The 16,450-nt window shown below is 48.5% G+C and overlaps 1 protein-coding gene and 1 long non-coding RNA gene across 6 annotated transcripts in view; one reads left to right on the forward strand and one right to left on the reverse strand.

The window, feature by feature from the left end:
- ABCC1 (ATP binding cassette subfamily C member 1 (ABCC1 blood group)) overlaps positions 1-5,591 on the reverse strand; it is a 129,653-nt gene extending 124,062 nt beyond the window's left edge. For 3 of the 5 annotated variants that reach the window (XM_045776066.2, XM_045776063.2, XM_045776065.2), the window contains exon 1: positions 5,449-5,590. In XM_045776066.2, the coding sequence (XP_045632022.2) occupies positions 5,449-5,496 (48 nt within the window). In that variant the 5' untranslated portion in view covers positions 5,497-5,590. Of the gene's footprint in view, positions 1-5,448 lie in introns of all 5 variants that reach the window. The other 2 variants (XR_015727886.1, XM_045776062.2) reach the window with 1 other exon arrangement.
- Positions 5,592-5,679: 88 nt separating this feature from the next.
- Positions 5,680-14,948, forward strand: LOC123778611 (uncharacterized). The gene is made up of 3 exons (XR_006775966.2): positions 5,680-5,884; positions 6,771-6,931; positions 9,372-14,948. It is a non-coding gene; the product is annotated as an uncharacterized LOC123778611 (long non-coding RNA).
- The last annotated feature ends 1,502 nt before the right edge of the window (positions 14,949-16,450 follow it).

The raw sequence follows: 16,450 nt of genomic DNA on the forward strand, positions 1-16,450 counted from the left end.
GATAATAAAAGCTAGACCTTATCCCACCATGAAAATCTAGAGCCAACAGACACACCAAGATGCTTGCTTCAACTTCCTCGGGCAGCCGCGATTAGTCTCTGAGGGCCCCCACCAGCCAACATGACCTTGATGGAGCCAGGGGTCTTTGCACCATCAAACTAACAAGTCGGACGGGCCCCAGGCACTTCACCAGAAGCCTGGGCTTCGAGGCAGGCAACGTCCACGCAACTAACTGGCCACAGGTGAAGGAAGCAGACCAGGTGAGAAAGCACAATGGAAAAAAGCGACCAACGCTGGGCTCTAGAATTGAAGCCACAAAGAGGAGAGGGAATTGTGGCAAACGGGGGCCAGCAGCAGGCCTGTTTTGGGAAGGGCAGCCCCAGCTGACCACGGCCACATACAAATGCAGGCCCTGCTGCTCTCAGAGCTGGTGATTTCTCATAAGTCAGAAATTCATATTTTTCTGTGAACTCTTTCAAAAATCAGTAAATAGTAGCAATGACAGTAATCCCTAAGTGAAAGAAAGCCAAACCAGCCCAGTAGTGGGCTGGATCTGGACTTCCCACGCTCGAATTCAAATGTTGACTGAACCTATATGTTTGAGGCACTGAGTCCTGGGAGAGGGAAAGAGGGGCAAGGCTCAGGGCTAACCCTTCCAAGATAGACTATGCCGTCAAGCGTGGAAGCCAGAGGGCTCAGTCTCCCTGGGTATCCATTCCAGACAGGTCAGTGACTAGTCTGTCCTTAGAGACCTCTGGAGAGAGGCTGCAGCCCAGCTCAAAAGCCATGCCAGTGCTTCCTGTCATTTATTCCTTCCACAAATATTTACTGGGCATCTACTAGGTCCTGGGCACCATTCTAAGTGCTAGGATTATGGCCATAAATAAACACAGGCCAAAAACAAAAACAAAAACAAAAAATGCCGCTCCTGTGGACTTGACTTGTTGGTGGGGGTTTACAGAGAATAAACAAAATAAGTAAAATATCTGATGTATTAGATTGGCTGGGGGGGGGAAGGGTAGAGGAGGGAGTGCAGGGAAGGACTGCGGGCACGAGGAAGTGGCAGGGAGTCAGAGAAAAACTGCCTAATGTGACATCTGAACAAATATTCGAAAGTAAAGGAGCATTCCATGCAAGGGCAAAGGCCCTGAGGCAGTCTAGTCATCTGTGTGGCAGGAGTGAAGTGAGACAGAAAGTGGCAGGTGAGGAGCTCAGAAAGGTGACAGGGTCAGATTCTGTCAACTCTTGCAGGCCTAAGCCTTTTGGCTTCTATCCGAGCGAAGTCTGGAATCACTGCAGGATTTCAAGCAGAAGGGGGAACAAGCCCCACTGGCTGCTACGTTGAGATGAGTCTCTAGGGGTCAAGGATGGAAGCAGGGAGAGCAGTATGGAAAGAATGTTCAAATCCTGGAGTGAACTGATCCACAATGGCTCCGGCCAGAATGGTAGCTGGGGGTGGGTGGTGGTGAGAAGCTGGCAGATTTGGAAACATTTTGACGAAAAAGGCAACAAGATGTGCTGACAGCTGAGATGAGGAATGGGAGGGTAGGGAGGGTGGGGAGGGTAAGGAGGGGTGGGTCAAGGATGCTGCGGGTTTGGGGCCTGGGCCTCTGAGGACAAGGCTGGTATTAACTGACATCAGAAGGGTCTGATGTTCTGTTTAGGACAGGCTAGGTTGGAGCACTGCCCCCCTCTGCCCCCCGGTTAGAGACATCAGTTTCTAAAAGTTGAATCCATCACCACATTCAAAAGGAAAGTTACCTCCAAGAGTATCCCCAATGGAGCCGGGCCAGCTGGGGGAAGGAGAACAGGACAAAGCCATAAGGCAACCCGGGAACCCCGAATTAGCTCTTGCCCTGCCCTGTCCTCTCACAGGTTTCCCCTTTCTCCTCCCCAAGCCATTTACCATCTTACCTTGGGCCCATCACACTGCCACTCCGGGCCTCAGATTCCTGCCTTCCTGCAGGAAGTGGGGTGAGGGGAGGACCCCATGATTCCGGGGTCCCTTTCAGCTCTAAAAATCCAAAGGAAGGGAGAGGGGGGAGACTGGAAAGAGGGGTAAACAAAAAGGGGAAGAAGACAGGAAGGTGGAGGAAGGCAAAGGGATGAGTCTATAAACCAACAGAAAACTTGGGGGATGGGGGAGCTGGGGGTGGAATTTGGCTCTTCAAAGACTGTTGTAAAGCCAGGAGGAGCTATTAAGGGACAAATTACATGGACTCCCAAGGCCAGATCCTACCTCGGGGAATTTCTAATAGCTTCTAAAATATTCCTGTTCTCCCACCCCTTGGTTGCTGATTCAAATATTCAGAGATTTACTGAGTTCTCCAAGGCAAATACCAGCTCAGGAGCCAAATACTAGCAGGATTCCATGAACGGCAACATGGATCTCCTACGTCCATTCACCCCCAGCCACAGCAGGTGCAGCAGCAAAAACTAACTAGAGAATTCCAACTGGTGTCGACTGCTTACAATTACCGAGCACTAACTGTATACCAAGCAGCAACATTCTACGTATCTGCCAAGGATTCGCTCATTTGTTCCTACATCACTGCTCTTTGCTTGGTATTGTCTCACCAGCCCCATAGGGAAACTGAGGCATGCAGAGAAGTAACTCTCCTGAGCTGTAGAGCCAGGATTTGAAGCCAGGGGACGCAGGCACTCTGCTCTGAGGCAGTGTGCACTGCTTACTAATTTTTTTTTCCACTTTTTGACATTTTTCCAATTTTTCTACACTGGGTCTACAACATAATAAATAATTTTTTAAAAGTTAACCCCCAAGGAGAGGCCCAGGCCCATTCTCCCAACCATCATACAAACACCAGCCGCAAAACAGCACCCTCCTGCCATCAATGATGGCAAAAACAAGCCAAGTGTTGGTGAACTTGGCATCTATTTGGGTAACGAAGCTCCTCCTTTCTCATCTCAGAACATTTACCCGGGTGAAGGGGGTTAAATCAGTGGAACCCTCACTGTGGGCCATTTCCACGTTCTGGTTTTTCTGGACATTTCGTGAAGCTCAGAGGCAGGCACTGGCCCAGGAACAAAGCTCTGATAAGAGTCTCACGTGGGCCAGTCCTTTAATTTCTGAACACACGACCTTGGTCAGGGAGAAGGCAGGCATAAATCGGGCGAGGGGGGGGGGGGCAATCCCTTCCCTACCAATTGAAGAAAAAGTGAGTCCAAAGAAAGGACAAGCAACTAGAAACATACAACTTCATCTTCAGAAAGAACGAATAAAAAATAAAAAAATCTGTTTAACTCTGTTCAGGGCACAGGCCAAGGCTCTTACATAGATGATCTCATTTACTCTTCAAACAACCATAACCATAAAAAGCCCCAAATGTTAGGGCTTTTTTTTTTTTTTTTGGATCCTGCCCCCATTTTACAGATGAGGAATCTGAGCACAGAATGGTGAAGTGGCTTGGTCAAGGTCACACAGCTTAACTGGCTGGGAGGCCGGCCTTGAGTACGCCACCCTAGAAAACACAGAAACTACCTTCTTTCTATTCCATTTGGTTTCTCCTGCTACCTGGAAGCTCTCAGGCAGCAGTGACCAGTTCTCAAGCTGGTGCCAGGCTCCAACCCCCCCACCCCCACCCCAAACTGGGGCATCCAGAAATCCAGAAGGAGAAGAGACAAAGTCTGCAAGGTCAAAGACTGGGCAAAGAGGGAGGGCTGACAGTGAAGACCAGCCATTGCCCTCCCCATGCAAAACCACCACCTGATCATTTCTGCAGCAAAAAGTCCAAAGAGAAAAAACCCAACTGCTTTTCCTGGGTGAGGTTCTTAACCTAAATAAACAGAGAGCACCCCCAAACACACTCCGCTTTGGAAAACCTCGTTAATCATCGACTGGCAGTTGTCATCAATAAAGCACATCCTGATGCAAAATCTAATTTATGGTTGCCTATTTTTTCCCCCTGTGTAACCTAGGAGAAGAAAATAAACAAGGATACACTCCAAAATTCACAGCAACACTAGACCAGATCCCCCTCTGGGTCTTTGCAGAAATAATCTTGGTGCTGTTACACCTGGCATAGGAAGCTGGGACTCCACAGGTTTTTCCAGAGTCCTACTTTGCAAATACTCTGTCCTCCAATCCCCCCCAGGACCTGAATGCAAAAGCATCTCTCTGATTTCCAGCCTGAGAATAAATCTGATCCCACCAGCCTGAAAACTGGAGACATACTGAGGTGTATTTGGTTGATATCCCCATTAATAAAGCCTTCCCCTGGGGCCCTCAGGGATGACTTTTTCAAGGCTCCAAAGGCAGTCTGCAAGAAAGGGCCACAAAACGGGACAAGGAGGTATTTTTGGATGCTAATCACCAGCTGGAGACAGCCAAAGCTGTTTTTCTCTCCTGAGTCCTACACAAAAGGGGAAAAAACTATCACGTCCAGATTTGCCTATTGTTTTTACCAATAATCAAGATAGTGTGACACAGACGTGCCCTCCTGGAACAAAGGGGTAAATCGCATTACAGGGAAGCTAAATAAAGCCCAAGACAGTGGGGATTAAACCACAGAAAGTGGACTAGGAAGCCAGGGCCAAGCACAGCACTGAACACGCAAAGGAAAACTTGCCAGGGCAAAAGCCACGTGCATCCCCACAGAGAGAAGCCTCACATTACAGAGGTGTGACGACAAAGGTACCAGGGTCCGGGGCATCCTGGGGGGGCACCCCAAAACTGACCCAAGGGTCAGGGGAGACATGGCAGGAGGGGTGAGCAGCCCTACCTTCTTCCCTAGCTGTTCCCCCAAACTTCCCTAATTCTTCCCGTTGCCCCAAATTCTCCTATAGTAATTAAGGAGACAGACAGAAAGTAAAAGATGGCAAAAAAATACGTAACCACAGGAGAGTCACGTTGAGGTAGCACAACCGGGAAGGGGGCAAACATCCCTTCCCACAGCCCGCGAGCCTCTTTCCAGCTCAGACCTTTAGGAAAGGGGCGTTCTTTGTGAAAGGGGAGACCCCAATCCACAACGGATAGGATACCTTAATCCAGGAGACAACCCCCTGTGCTGCCCGCCCCCGCCCCCCATCCCTGGCGTCCCCTTCCGCGGAAGGTTATTTTTAATTGCAGGGGGCAACCGCAAAGCAGGAAGCCCTCTCCCCCAGGCTCTGGCCCCCCACGTTTCCCCTAAACCCCCGGAGCAGGGCACATGCAAAGCCCCCGCCCTGCTTCCCGGGAACTGAGCCGCCCAAGTTTCCACCCACACCCCCCCCCATCAGCGGCACCCGCGAGGGGCCGGGAGCGGACCCCCACCCCCCACCCCGGGGCTGGCTGCAGAGCGGCGCAACGCGGCTCCGAGCGGCCGCGGGTGCCCGGGGGGCTGCGGGCCGGGCCCGCCCCGCCCGCTGCTTCCCCTCGCCGGCCGGCCTCCCAGCCGGCGGCCGCCCCCTCCCGGCGGGCCCACGCGGCCCAGGCGGCCGCCGAGCACGTACCCAGAAGGGGTCGGAGCCATCAGCGCTGCAGAAGCCGCGGAGCGCCATGCGGCGGGCGGGCGGGCGGACGGGCCCGGCGGCTGGCGGCTGCTGGCGGCGGCGGCGGCGGCGGCGGGAGGGCGGGAGGCAGCGGCGGAGGGGGCCGGGGCCGCAACACCGCCTGGTTGGCCGGCGCGTCACGGGGATGCGGCGCCCCGCCCCGCCCCGCCCCGGCGCCCCGCTCACCTCCTGCCGCCCGGCGCGGGCTCGCGGGGAGGTTGCGCTGCGCCCCTCGGCGCCCTTCCCGCCTTCCCCGGCCCTACGGCCCCGCGGGAGGCCGGGGCGGAGGCGCGTGTCTTTCGACAGCGGCGGGGACCTCTGCGGCCGGACCCTGCCGCCCGTTTTCCAGTCCCGCGGTGGCGACGGCGACAGTAATAGTAACACCGGGAGAAACCAGGTACTGAGCCCTGGGCCAGCCCCCAGAGTGCCAAACGGCTTAGCTGCGTCCTCATTGGATCCTCAGTAGTGGCGCAGAGGTTGAGTGACTTCTGCAGGGTCTCCGGGCCAACCCCGCCCGCTGACGCCAGAGCTGACAGAGAGACAGTAGGAGGGGGATACACTTCGTAGTCTACCCGTCACGGATGGAGAAACTGAGGCCCAGAGAGATGAAGTGGCTTGCCCAAGGTCACACAGCAGCCAGTAGCAAAAGTGGGATTTGAACCCATGACCCATCTGACACCAGAGCACTCAAGGCCCAAAGACTCCAATCTCCATTCCAAACAGTTGTCGCCCCCGACATGTGTACAAAACACCTGAGGCTCAAAGAGGTGAAATGACTTGCCCAGGGTCACACAGCTGCCGGTTGCAGAAGTGGGATTTGAACCCAGGACCCATCTGACACCAGAGCACTCAAGGCCCAAAGACTCCAATCTCCACCCCAAACAGTTGTCGCCCCTACATGGGTACAAAGTACCTTGGCATTTTCTCCACCACCTTTGAGCAGCGCTCAAGAAACAGCCCTGTTATTGATCTTCACCTTAAGAGGTAAAGACACTGAGGCCTGGAGACATACAGACCTTTCTCAACTCCTGTGGGGGTTACATGGGATAAACCCTGGAAGTTGAAAATATCCTAAGTTGAAAATGCGTTTGATGCACCTAAACTACCAAACATCATGGCTTAGCTTAACCTACCTTAAATGTACTCAGAACACATACATTAGCCTACAGTTGGCAAAATCATCTAACACAAAGCTACTTTATAGTAAAGTGTTGAATATGTCCCGTAATTTATTGAGTACCATACTGAAAGTGAAAGAATGTTTGTCCATGTATCCGTTACAGGTGCTCTGGATTGCGTGACTGATTGGGGGCTGCAGCTTGCTGCGTGGTGAGCAAGTGTCACACAGCATCTCACTAGCCCGGACAACACCCAAACTCAAAATTCGACGTCCAGTTTCTGCAGAATGTGTATAGCTTTCACACCATCGTGAAATCAAAAAATCGTAAGTCAAACCGTCATTTAAGTCTAGGACCATCTGTACACATAATGAACAAGTATTTACAGTCATGGGGCTTCCTAAGGCCGTGTTCTTAGTAAAGAACATGAATTAATTTAAATACTCACAACAGCCCCATGAGGTGGTGGTGGTGGTGGTGGTGGCGTTGTTGTTATTATTATCCCCATTTTGTGGTTGAGGAGACTGAGCCCAAAAGAGGGAGAGTAATTTGTCAGGGATTAATTTGTCAAACAGTAGGTGGCTAAATCACACGTTGAACTCTGGCAGACTGGTTGGAAAGGGAGGAATCTGTAACGGTGACCATTTTGCCATATCGTCTCAGAACTGGTTAACATCCAGGCAGTCAGTGGTACAGGAGCTGGGGCGGGGGCCTGGGAGTCTAAGCTTTCACTGTGGATACCCATGACACCTTTCTTCCCTCATCTCCTCCTCAATCCCCTGCCTGATGTATAGTTTCCATTACACACGTGTGCACGCACACACACACACACACACACACACACACATCGGCTGCACCAAATAAAACAAAAAGAGAGATTGAATATGAGACCCCCCCCCACAGGACCTAGGGAGGGAGATAGGATTGGTTTCTATGGTTTTTTTTAAAGATTTATTTATTTATTTATTTATTTATTTATTTTAGAGTGAGAGATTGGGAGAGAGCATGAGCAGGAGAGGCAGATGGAGAGGGAGAGAGAGAATCTCAAGCAGACTCCCTGCTGAGCCTGATGCAGGGCTCGATTTCATGACCATGAGATCACAACCTGAGCTGAAACCAAGAGTTGGGTGCTTAACCAACTGTACCACCCAGGCACTCCTCTATGACTTTTTTTTTTTCTATTGGCCCAGGTTCCTCTGAGAGTGTTTTTAAGGGACGATTACTTTCAAGTGATAATGCTCCTTGGGTAGTTGCTTTGAGATTTATACATTCAACAAATGCTTACTGAACATCTATTATAGGCCAGGTCTTGCTAGGAATGAGAGAAAGTTGCTGTTCCTATGGAGCTGAAAGTGTTAGGGTTGTTTTTGTTGTTAGTGGTGGTTTTTTTAAGTAAACTTTACACCCAACGTGGGGCTTGAACTCACGACCCCAAGATCAAGAGTTGGACGCTCCACTCACTGAGCCAGCCAGGTGCCCCAAAATGTTGAGGTTTTCTCAAGTATTTTTTTTTTAATGGTAGGGGATCAGGTTGATTAAATAATCACATAAAGAAAGGCCATTTACAGCTGTGGTAAAGGTAGGAAGAAAAGTGGAAGAGAGCCAATAAGGGTCCTGGCTTGCTGGCAGTGGAGGTCAAGGAAGGCTTCTGGGAGCATGGAGATTTGAGATGAGATACAAGTGATGAGTCTGGTGTCAGGCCTGGACTGTGTTCCAGGCTGCAGAAAACAGAAACAGGACAGAGCAGGTCCTCAGAAGAACTGGAAGACAGTCTGGGTGGCAGGAATCCAGAGCAGAAGCAGAAGGGACCCATCCGGGGCAAGAGGCATCAGAAGGGGCCAGAACTTGCAGGATCGTGTTGGCCAAGGGAGGGGTTTCAGCTCGGCCCTAAGAGCCATGGGGAGCCACTGGTAGGTTTTCAGCAGGGCAAGACAGGGCCAGATGTGTTTCCGTTTTCATCCACACATTTTGTTCATTCATTCTTTTAACAAATATTGATTGAGCAAACATAGGAAAAGGTTCTTAACATCATTAGTCACCAGGGAAATGCAAATAAAAACCCCAGCCATGACAACCTACTGGAGTGACTACATTGAAAATACCACGTTTCTGCCAAGATGCAGAACAAAAACTCTCCTACTCCATTACCAGGAGTGTAAATTGGTTCAACCACTTTGGAAAACTGCTAGGTACTTTCTGCCCAAGCTAGACACACAACTACGCCGTGACACAGCAACTCTGCTCCTTCCTGGGAGGAGAGGAGTGCTGATGTGCATTGAAAAACATTGATGAGAAATGTCCATAAGTTTTATTCAAATAGCTAAAAACTGGAAGTAAGGGAGTGGCCCATCAGTAGTCAAAAAGATGAATGAATTGTGGCATACGCACACAGTAGATCACTACACAGCCAAAACATTTTTGAAAAAGAATCAGGGGCTCCTGGGTGGCTCAGTCGGTTTAACCTCTGCCTTCAGCTCAGGTCATGATCCCGGGATCTTGGGATCAAGCCCCGAATTGGGCTCCCTGCTCAGCCGGGAGTCTGCTTCTCTCTCTCGCTCTGCCCCTTTCCCCTGCTTGTGCTCCCTCTCTCTCTCTTTCTCAAATAAATAAATAAAATCTTTAAAAATAAATAAATAAAAATAAAATAAAAAATAAAATTCATTGAGCTGGACACTCAAGGTGGTTGTACGTGGCTCTATAAGAGATATACCTTACATGAACATTTAAACCAGAAAATAAGTAAATACTGAGTGTACCATTTTCCAGGAACAGAAATGGAGGGTGAAGTGACATGAAGTAATGTGCAGGGTCCCATAGCTGGGATGTGGTCGAGAGAGGCCCAGCCCTGTCCTGAATTGCCAAGCGCTTCCTGAACTCCTCCGGCCAACCCAGACCTGAAGGCCCTCCCTTCTTCTCCCCGTCCCCTTCCTCCCCATCTTTGACTCCTGTACAATGAGAAAAACCCGAGACCCAGCAGCTCTGGGCCCTGGGCCAAGGCCACCCGACTGACAGCCAACAAAATAGCTGGTGATGAAAATGCAGGATCTAGATTTCAGGCCCCGGCTGCCTTGGTAGACCGTGATTGAGAACTCCAGCAGAGCCAGCAGACAAGAAGGACAGGGAGATCCTTTTGATTTCTCCCTGAATCCTAGCATCCTGTTCCTGTTTACTCTTCACTATTTGCAGGCGTCATGTTATTTATTTGCTCTGTAGAGGCCTCCTTGGCCACAGTCCTGGAAGGTACTAGCTACTGCCACCCCTCACATGAACTGCTACACCAGCCTCTTTCTTGGTGTCCTGTGCCTGGCCCTCCCCACTACAATCAGAGCTCCACACAGCACCAGAGGGGTCCTGAAAGCAAGAAAGGGGTCCTAAAGCAAGCCAGAGGGGTCCTAAGAAGAATGTTACCCCCGCCTAAAGCCTGCCACAGCCTCCCACCATGCTTAGTACAAAAGCCAACCAGATATGATCCTGTGATTCTGGGTATGCACCCACAAGATTCCAAAGCAGGGACTCGGACAGATATTTGCACCCCCATGTTTCCTAGCAGCATATTCACGAGAGCCAAGAAATGGAAGCAACCCAAGCATCTGCAGACCAATGAATAAACAAAATGTGGTAGATACATACAATGAAAACTATCCAGCCTTAAGAAGGAAAAAAATTTCTACACGTGCTACAAACTTGAAGACACTCTGCGAAGTGAGAGAAGGCCATCAAAGATGGGCACATACCATGAGAGTTCACTTACGTGAGGTTCCCAGAGTAGTCAAGCTCATGGGGACGGAGAGGAGAACGGTGGTTGGCAGGGGCTGCAGGGAGGGGAGAGGTGGCGAGTTCGTGTTTAATGGATGTGGAGTCTCAGTTCTCTGCAGGAGGAAAGCACCTGGGGAGGGATGTGGTAAGAGCTGCATAACAGTGTGAATGTACTTAATACCACAGAACTGTCCCCTTCCAAAATGCTCAAGACGGCAAATATTATATTATGTATATTTTTGCCACCATCAAAGAAATAAGAATAAAAGAAGCAAAATAGAGGGGCTAAAAAAAATCCAACGAGGCCGTCTGTGACCAGGCTCCTGTCCATCTCTGATGGCAATGCACCCCTTTGTCCTCAGTCCCTGGGTGGCAGCCACACAGAGGATGGCTCCTAGAACACACCAAGCTCATGCCCACCTCTGGACTTCATCGCTGCTGATCCCTCCACCTGGAACCCTCTTCCTCCACATCTTCAAGTGGCCCGTGGTTCCCATCACTCGGGTCTCGGCTCCAATGTCACCTCCTCAGAGAAACCTTCCCTAAAGAACTTACCCTGAGTAGAGGCCCCTGCGTAGCTCTGTCAGTTAAGTGTCTGCCTTCGGCTCTGGTCCCAGGAGGCTCAGGTGGTGATCCCAGGGTTCTGGGGTTGAGCCCTGTGTCTGGCTGCTTGCTCAGCAGGAGCCTGCTTCTCCCTCTGCCTGCTACTCCACCTGCTTGCGCGCCTCTCTCTCTGGGTCAAATAAAGAAATAAAATCTTTAAAAAAAAAGTACTTGCCCTGAGTAGCCCCATCCCCTCTACCTCATCTCCTGCTCTATTTTCTTCATAGCATTTAACACTCTCTGAAAAAATTAAATTGGCTCTTCTCTCCTCCTAGGATAAGGACATGACCTTGTTTCCCTTCAGGAACTCACATCAGGCAGTGTCCTGGGCAGGAGCTGGCTACTACCAGCCCTTTGGTTTTTTGTAAATAAAGTCTCAGTGGAATACAGTCCCCTACATTGCTTTATGTGCATTGCTTTATGCATTTTTTTAAAGATTTTATTTACTTATTTGTCAGAGAGAGAGAGAGACAGCATAAGCAGGGGGAATGGCAGGCAGAGGGAGAAGCAGGCTCCCTGACTGAGCAGGGAGCCTGATGCGGGACTCAATCCCAGGACCCTGGGATCGTGACCCGAGCCAAAGGCAGACACTTAACTGACTGAGCCACCCAGGTGTCCCTGCTTTATGCATTTTTTATGGCTGCTTCAGCCCTACAACCTCAGAGCTGAGTAGTTGCAACAGAAATAGCCAAGTTTGGGGAACAGCAGAGAACCTAGCAGGGTTGGAGTGGGTGGAGGGAGGGAGTGCGGAGATGAGGCCAGATCAGGTAGGGCCTCTCCGACCAGAGAGAGGGAGTAGGACTTGGCTGCTTCTTGGAGCGAGGTGGGAAGTCATGGGAGGGAACTGAGCAGAGGGGCGCTGTGACTTAAATTAGGTTTTAACAGGTCACTGGTGGAGAATAGACTGAAGGTGGGCTTGGCAGCCAGAGGGGCAGTGGAAACAGGGTATGATAAGAACAAAGCAAAACAGGTCCGTGAATAATGGGGCTAATATCAGCCTCGACTGCAAAGTGGACCCAGGGTCGTGTTTCCCTGAAACGACAAAGTGAAGTTACTGTGGACTGTTGTGTTCAGAAAGCCCTTATCTGACTTCTCCATGTACAGGTGACAGATCTTCCAGGGGAGAGAAAGGTGTTTCCTTGGTACCCATAGAATTTCAAACTGCAAATTTTCCAGAATGTTAGAGAACAAAATTTCTCAGCTAGGAAGATGGGAATGGTTGCTCAAAGAAGGAGGTCACTTTGCCACCTTAGAGATGCAGATCATCCTCGGGAGAAATACTGCCTCTTGTTTCCTTTGCAATTAGTTTTCTTTTGTGTGTTATCCCAGCCGGAAGAACGGCCAGGCTGAGTTTTGCTTCTCTCTGTCCACTCTTCGCTTGCTCACAATTAAAGATCATTCACGGCATTCTGTTCTTTGGTCCCTTCAGTGTATTTCAACCTAGGATAGTCCCCCACATTTTGTTGTTGTTGTTAATGTTGTGTTGCTAAAGAGAACAAGCCAATTATACCGAATATCACACATTCCAGATTTCTCCTTATTTTCTTCCTTGGAGTGGTTTATTTGTTCCTCTGTCTCTTATATATTCTGTGAACTTTACTTTTTAAAAATGTTTTTGTTTACTTAGAGAGAAAGCACGGGCACAAGCAGGTGTGGGGGTTGGAGAGGGGCAGAGGGGGAGAGAGAATCTCAAGCAAACTCCCGCTGAGCGTGGAGCCCGACTGGGGGCTTGATCTCACGACCCTGAGGTCATGACCTGAGCTGAAATCAAGAGTTGGATGTTCAACCGACTGAGCCATCCAGGCACCCCTATTCTGTGAACTTTAGATCTGAAAGCTTCATTGGATCCAGGTGAGTAAACATGCTTTCTGAACAGGGTGCTGCTGGCAAGGACAGTGTTAAGAGGATCTGTCTTCCACGTAGACTTAGCACCCAGCTCTCTCCTAGATGGTCAAGCAAGAGAAATGAAAACGGATGTCCACACAAAGACTTGTACTTGAATGGGCGTTATTCATAATAGCCCCCAAACAGGAAACAAACCAAATCTCCGTCAACAGGTGAATGAAAGACAATTGGCAATACATCCATCCAGTGATAACTGCTCAGCAAGGAAAAGGAAGTACACCTTAGATCCCTCTCAGAATCATGGTGCTGAGTGAAAGGAACAGGTCGAGAAGGGCCACCTGCTGTACATAGTCACAAAAAGCAGACCACTAACTGCCCAGAACTTGGGAAAGGAGGCATTACCTGCAAAGGAGCATGAGAGAACTTTCTGGAATGATGGACATTTCCTTTCTGTATCTTGAATGCGGTGGAAATTACACAGGCATATACATTTGTCAGAACTCATCACAGTGGCTACTTTAAATGGGTGTGTTTTATTGTATATAAATTACATCTCGGTGGAGGAGAAAAAGGAAATCTGGTCAGGTCTCTGCGTCGGTGTGTTCTCTCTCCTAAAACCAATACCCCTGAGAAAGTGCCCAAGGTCCAAGGTGTTCCCTCCTTTACAATTGTTCTTCCTCAGCCTCACAAAAGTAAGGCAATACTTCTTACTGAGAAGTATTTCAGAACTTACTGAGAACTTGGAAGTGCTGCCGTATAGAAACCTGGATGCCAGACAAAGGCATTGTGTGAAATCACAGTGTGTGGCTAGGAAAGAGAATGAGCCCAAGGACCAGATGACAAATCCTTTTGCAATACAGATGGTTTCCTGTTTGCTTTCAGTCCCCCTGGAGGAAGCATGGCTTGTTGAGTGATAGGTGACTATAAATAATTTCTTTTTTTTTTAATTTTATGTATTTATTTTAGAGAGAGAGAGGGAGAGAGCACAAGCTGGGGGAGATCCAAAGGTACAGGAAGAGATTTCAAGCAGACTCTGCACTGAGCGTGGAGCTGGACATGGGGCTTGATCCCACAGCCCTGAGATCATGACCCGAGCCAACACCAAGAGTCAGACACTCAAGCAACTGAGCCACCCAGACGCCCCTACAAATAATTTCTGATAATGATTTATAATGTGATACGTGGCAAATTACATAGGAGTCAAACACTATGACCTTGAGTCACTTAGCAAAGACAATATTTCTATTCCAGTCTCCTGTTTATGTGAAAAACATTTCTCAGTATTTACTTCTATAAAAACAAAACATTGGACTAGCACTTATTCTAAACTCTGTCCCATTCCAGCCACAAATAATATGCATCCACAGGTAGATGAACCTGAAAAAAAATACACATAAAAATAGCCAGCCCCATTCATCTAATTAAAAGACTTATTTAGGGCACCTGGGTGGCACAGTCGTTAGGGGTCTGCCTTCGGCTCAGGGCGTGATCCCGGCATTCCGGGATCGAGTCCCACATCAGGCTCCTCCACTGGGAGTCTGCTTCTCCCTCTCCCACTCCCCCTGCTTGTGTTCCCTCTCGCTGGCTGTCTCTCTCTGTCAAATAAATATTAAAAAAAAATTTACTCAAAAAAAAAAAAGACTTATTTAGAATGAAACATTTTATATATTGTACATCTGAAACTAATATTACACTGTAAACTAACTAGAACTTAAAACTTTTAAAAAAATAAATCAAAACGAAAGAATAAAACATTTTAATATATAACAATTACTGATCACAATGTAGTATGGTTATATTGTTTTGATCAATTATTTTCAAATAATAATTGCAGTGATAATTCGGAGAAAAATTTTAGCGCTTACAGCCTTAAGAACACAGGACACTTTTCAAAAATTAGACCCCTTGGGAGAATAGGACTTTAAAAATAAATAAATAAATGTCACTACACATACATATTTTTTTGCAAAGAAGTATGATCAGGTGATTAATAAAAAAAAGCCTTTCAAATATACTACCTTAAGATAGAAGTCTGTGGGGGAGGACGAATGGAAATACGAGTTCAAGGAGGGGGAAAAAGAGGAAAATAAAGTTTCCAACTGTTAAGAGCCTGTTCTGGTATTTTTTTCCCCTACAAAATTTTCCGTTTGTTTTCATGATGTTGTGTGATTCTGCTCATGGATTTTGTTTTGTTTAGTTTTTATTTCATAATCATAAACTTCCCTCTGCAACCCAGCTAGACTTGGAGGGGAGCAAGGAGAAGGAACGCAGTCAGCAATGGCGATCTTCTTGCTGCTCTGGCCTTTCCTGGACCCAGAGCACTCCGTGGCTCCCGCAATATTCACGTCCTCTTTCACCTTGCCAGAGACCACAAGCTCGCCATCCAAACACTCAGTCTTGGCAGCGCAGATGCAAAACTGGGAACGCGCTTGTTGTCGGGTCCAGTATTTGCCACGGACCGGATGCCAGGACCTGTGTGTTTCAGGATGAAATTGCCATCCTCAAATTTCCCCCCATAGATGGACTTGCTGCCAATGCCATGATGGCATGTGACATCACCATCCTGGCACACAGATCCCGGAATAATCCTGTGAAAGCAGGAACCTTTAGAACCAGATCCTTCCTCCCCAGCGCTCAGAGCACGAAAAGTTTTCTGTGGTCTTTGGAACTTGGTCTGCAAACAGCTCGGAGGAGACACAGCGCAAGGGCTGGCCATTCATGGCTGCGCTGACCATGGCTGGGCGAGGCTGGTGGTTCTGGAGTGGCGGCTTCTGCTCATGGATTTTTTTTTTTAAACAATGATGGCAGGTATATTCAAAAGCGTGAAGTAAAAGTTATAGTCTAAAATATGAATATAATAGTTGGGAAATGAGGCTGCAGCTGTTTTAACTTATGATAGGGACGTCTGGGTGGCTCAGTTGGTTAAGTGTCTGCCTTCAGCTGAGATCATGATCCCAGGGTCCTGGGATCAAGTCCCAAGTGGGGCTCCTTGCTCAGCGGGGTACCTGATTCTCTCTCTGCCTGCCACTCCCCCTACTTGTGCGCTCCCCCCTCCACTCCCCTGTCTCTCAAATAAATAAATAATATTTTAAAAATTAAAAATAAAAGAAACTTAAGTTGACGTCTGTCAACTTAAAAATGTGCAAGGGGCACATGGTTCTTAGAAGTTCTTTCAGGAGAAACACAAGGAAAATACTTGAAGATCACTAAACAAGACCTCTGTCCATCTACTGAGCAGTACCCGTGTACCAGGCAAAACACTCAAAATCAAAACTGACAGGGTCCCTGCTCTCATGGAGCTGAGATCTAGTAAGTAAGAAACAAATAAAAACAAAGGAGAGAACAACCCAGTCTCAGGAATTGGTACTTTAGGAAACACAGTACAGGTGGCCCTTGAACAATACAGGGATTAGGGGCGCCACCCCCTCCCCCACCCTGCACAGTTGAAAATCTGCGAATGACTTTCGATTCCCCCAAAATGTAACTACTAAGAACCTACTGTTGACCAGAAGCCTTACTAATAACCTGAACCATCAATTAACATAGATTCTGTATATTTATTATATACTGTAATCTTACAATAAAGTAAGCTAGAGAAAAGAAAATGTTAAGAAAATCATAAGGAACAGAAAATACACCTA

The sequence above is a fragment of the Ursus americanus genome, chromosome 2, assembly GCF_024610735.1.
Source record: "Ursus americanus isolate L20-20 chromosome 2, mUrsAme1.1.p, whole genome shotgun sequence".
Lineage (NCBI taxonomy): Eukaryota > Metazoa > Chordata > Mammalia > Carnivora > Ursidae > Ursus > Ursus americanus.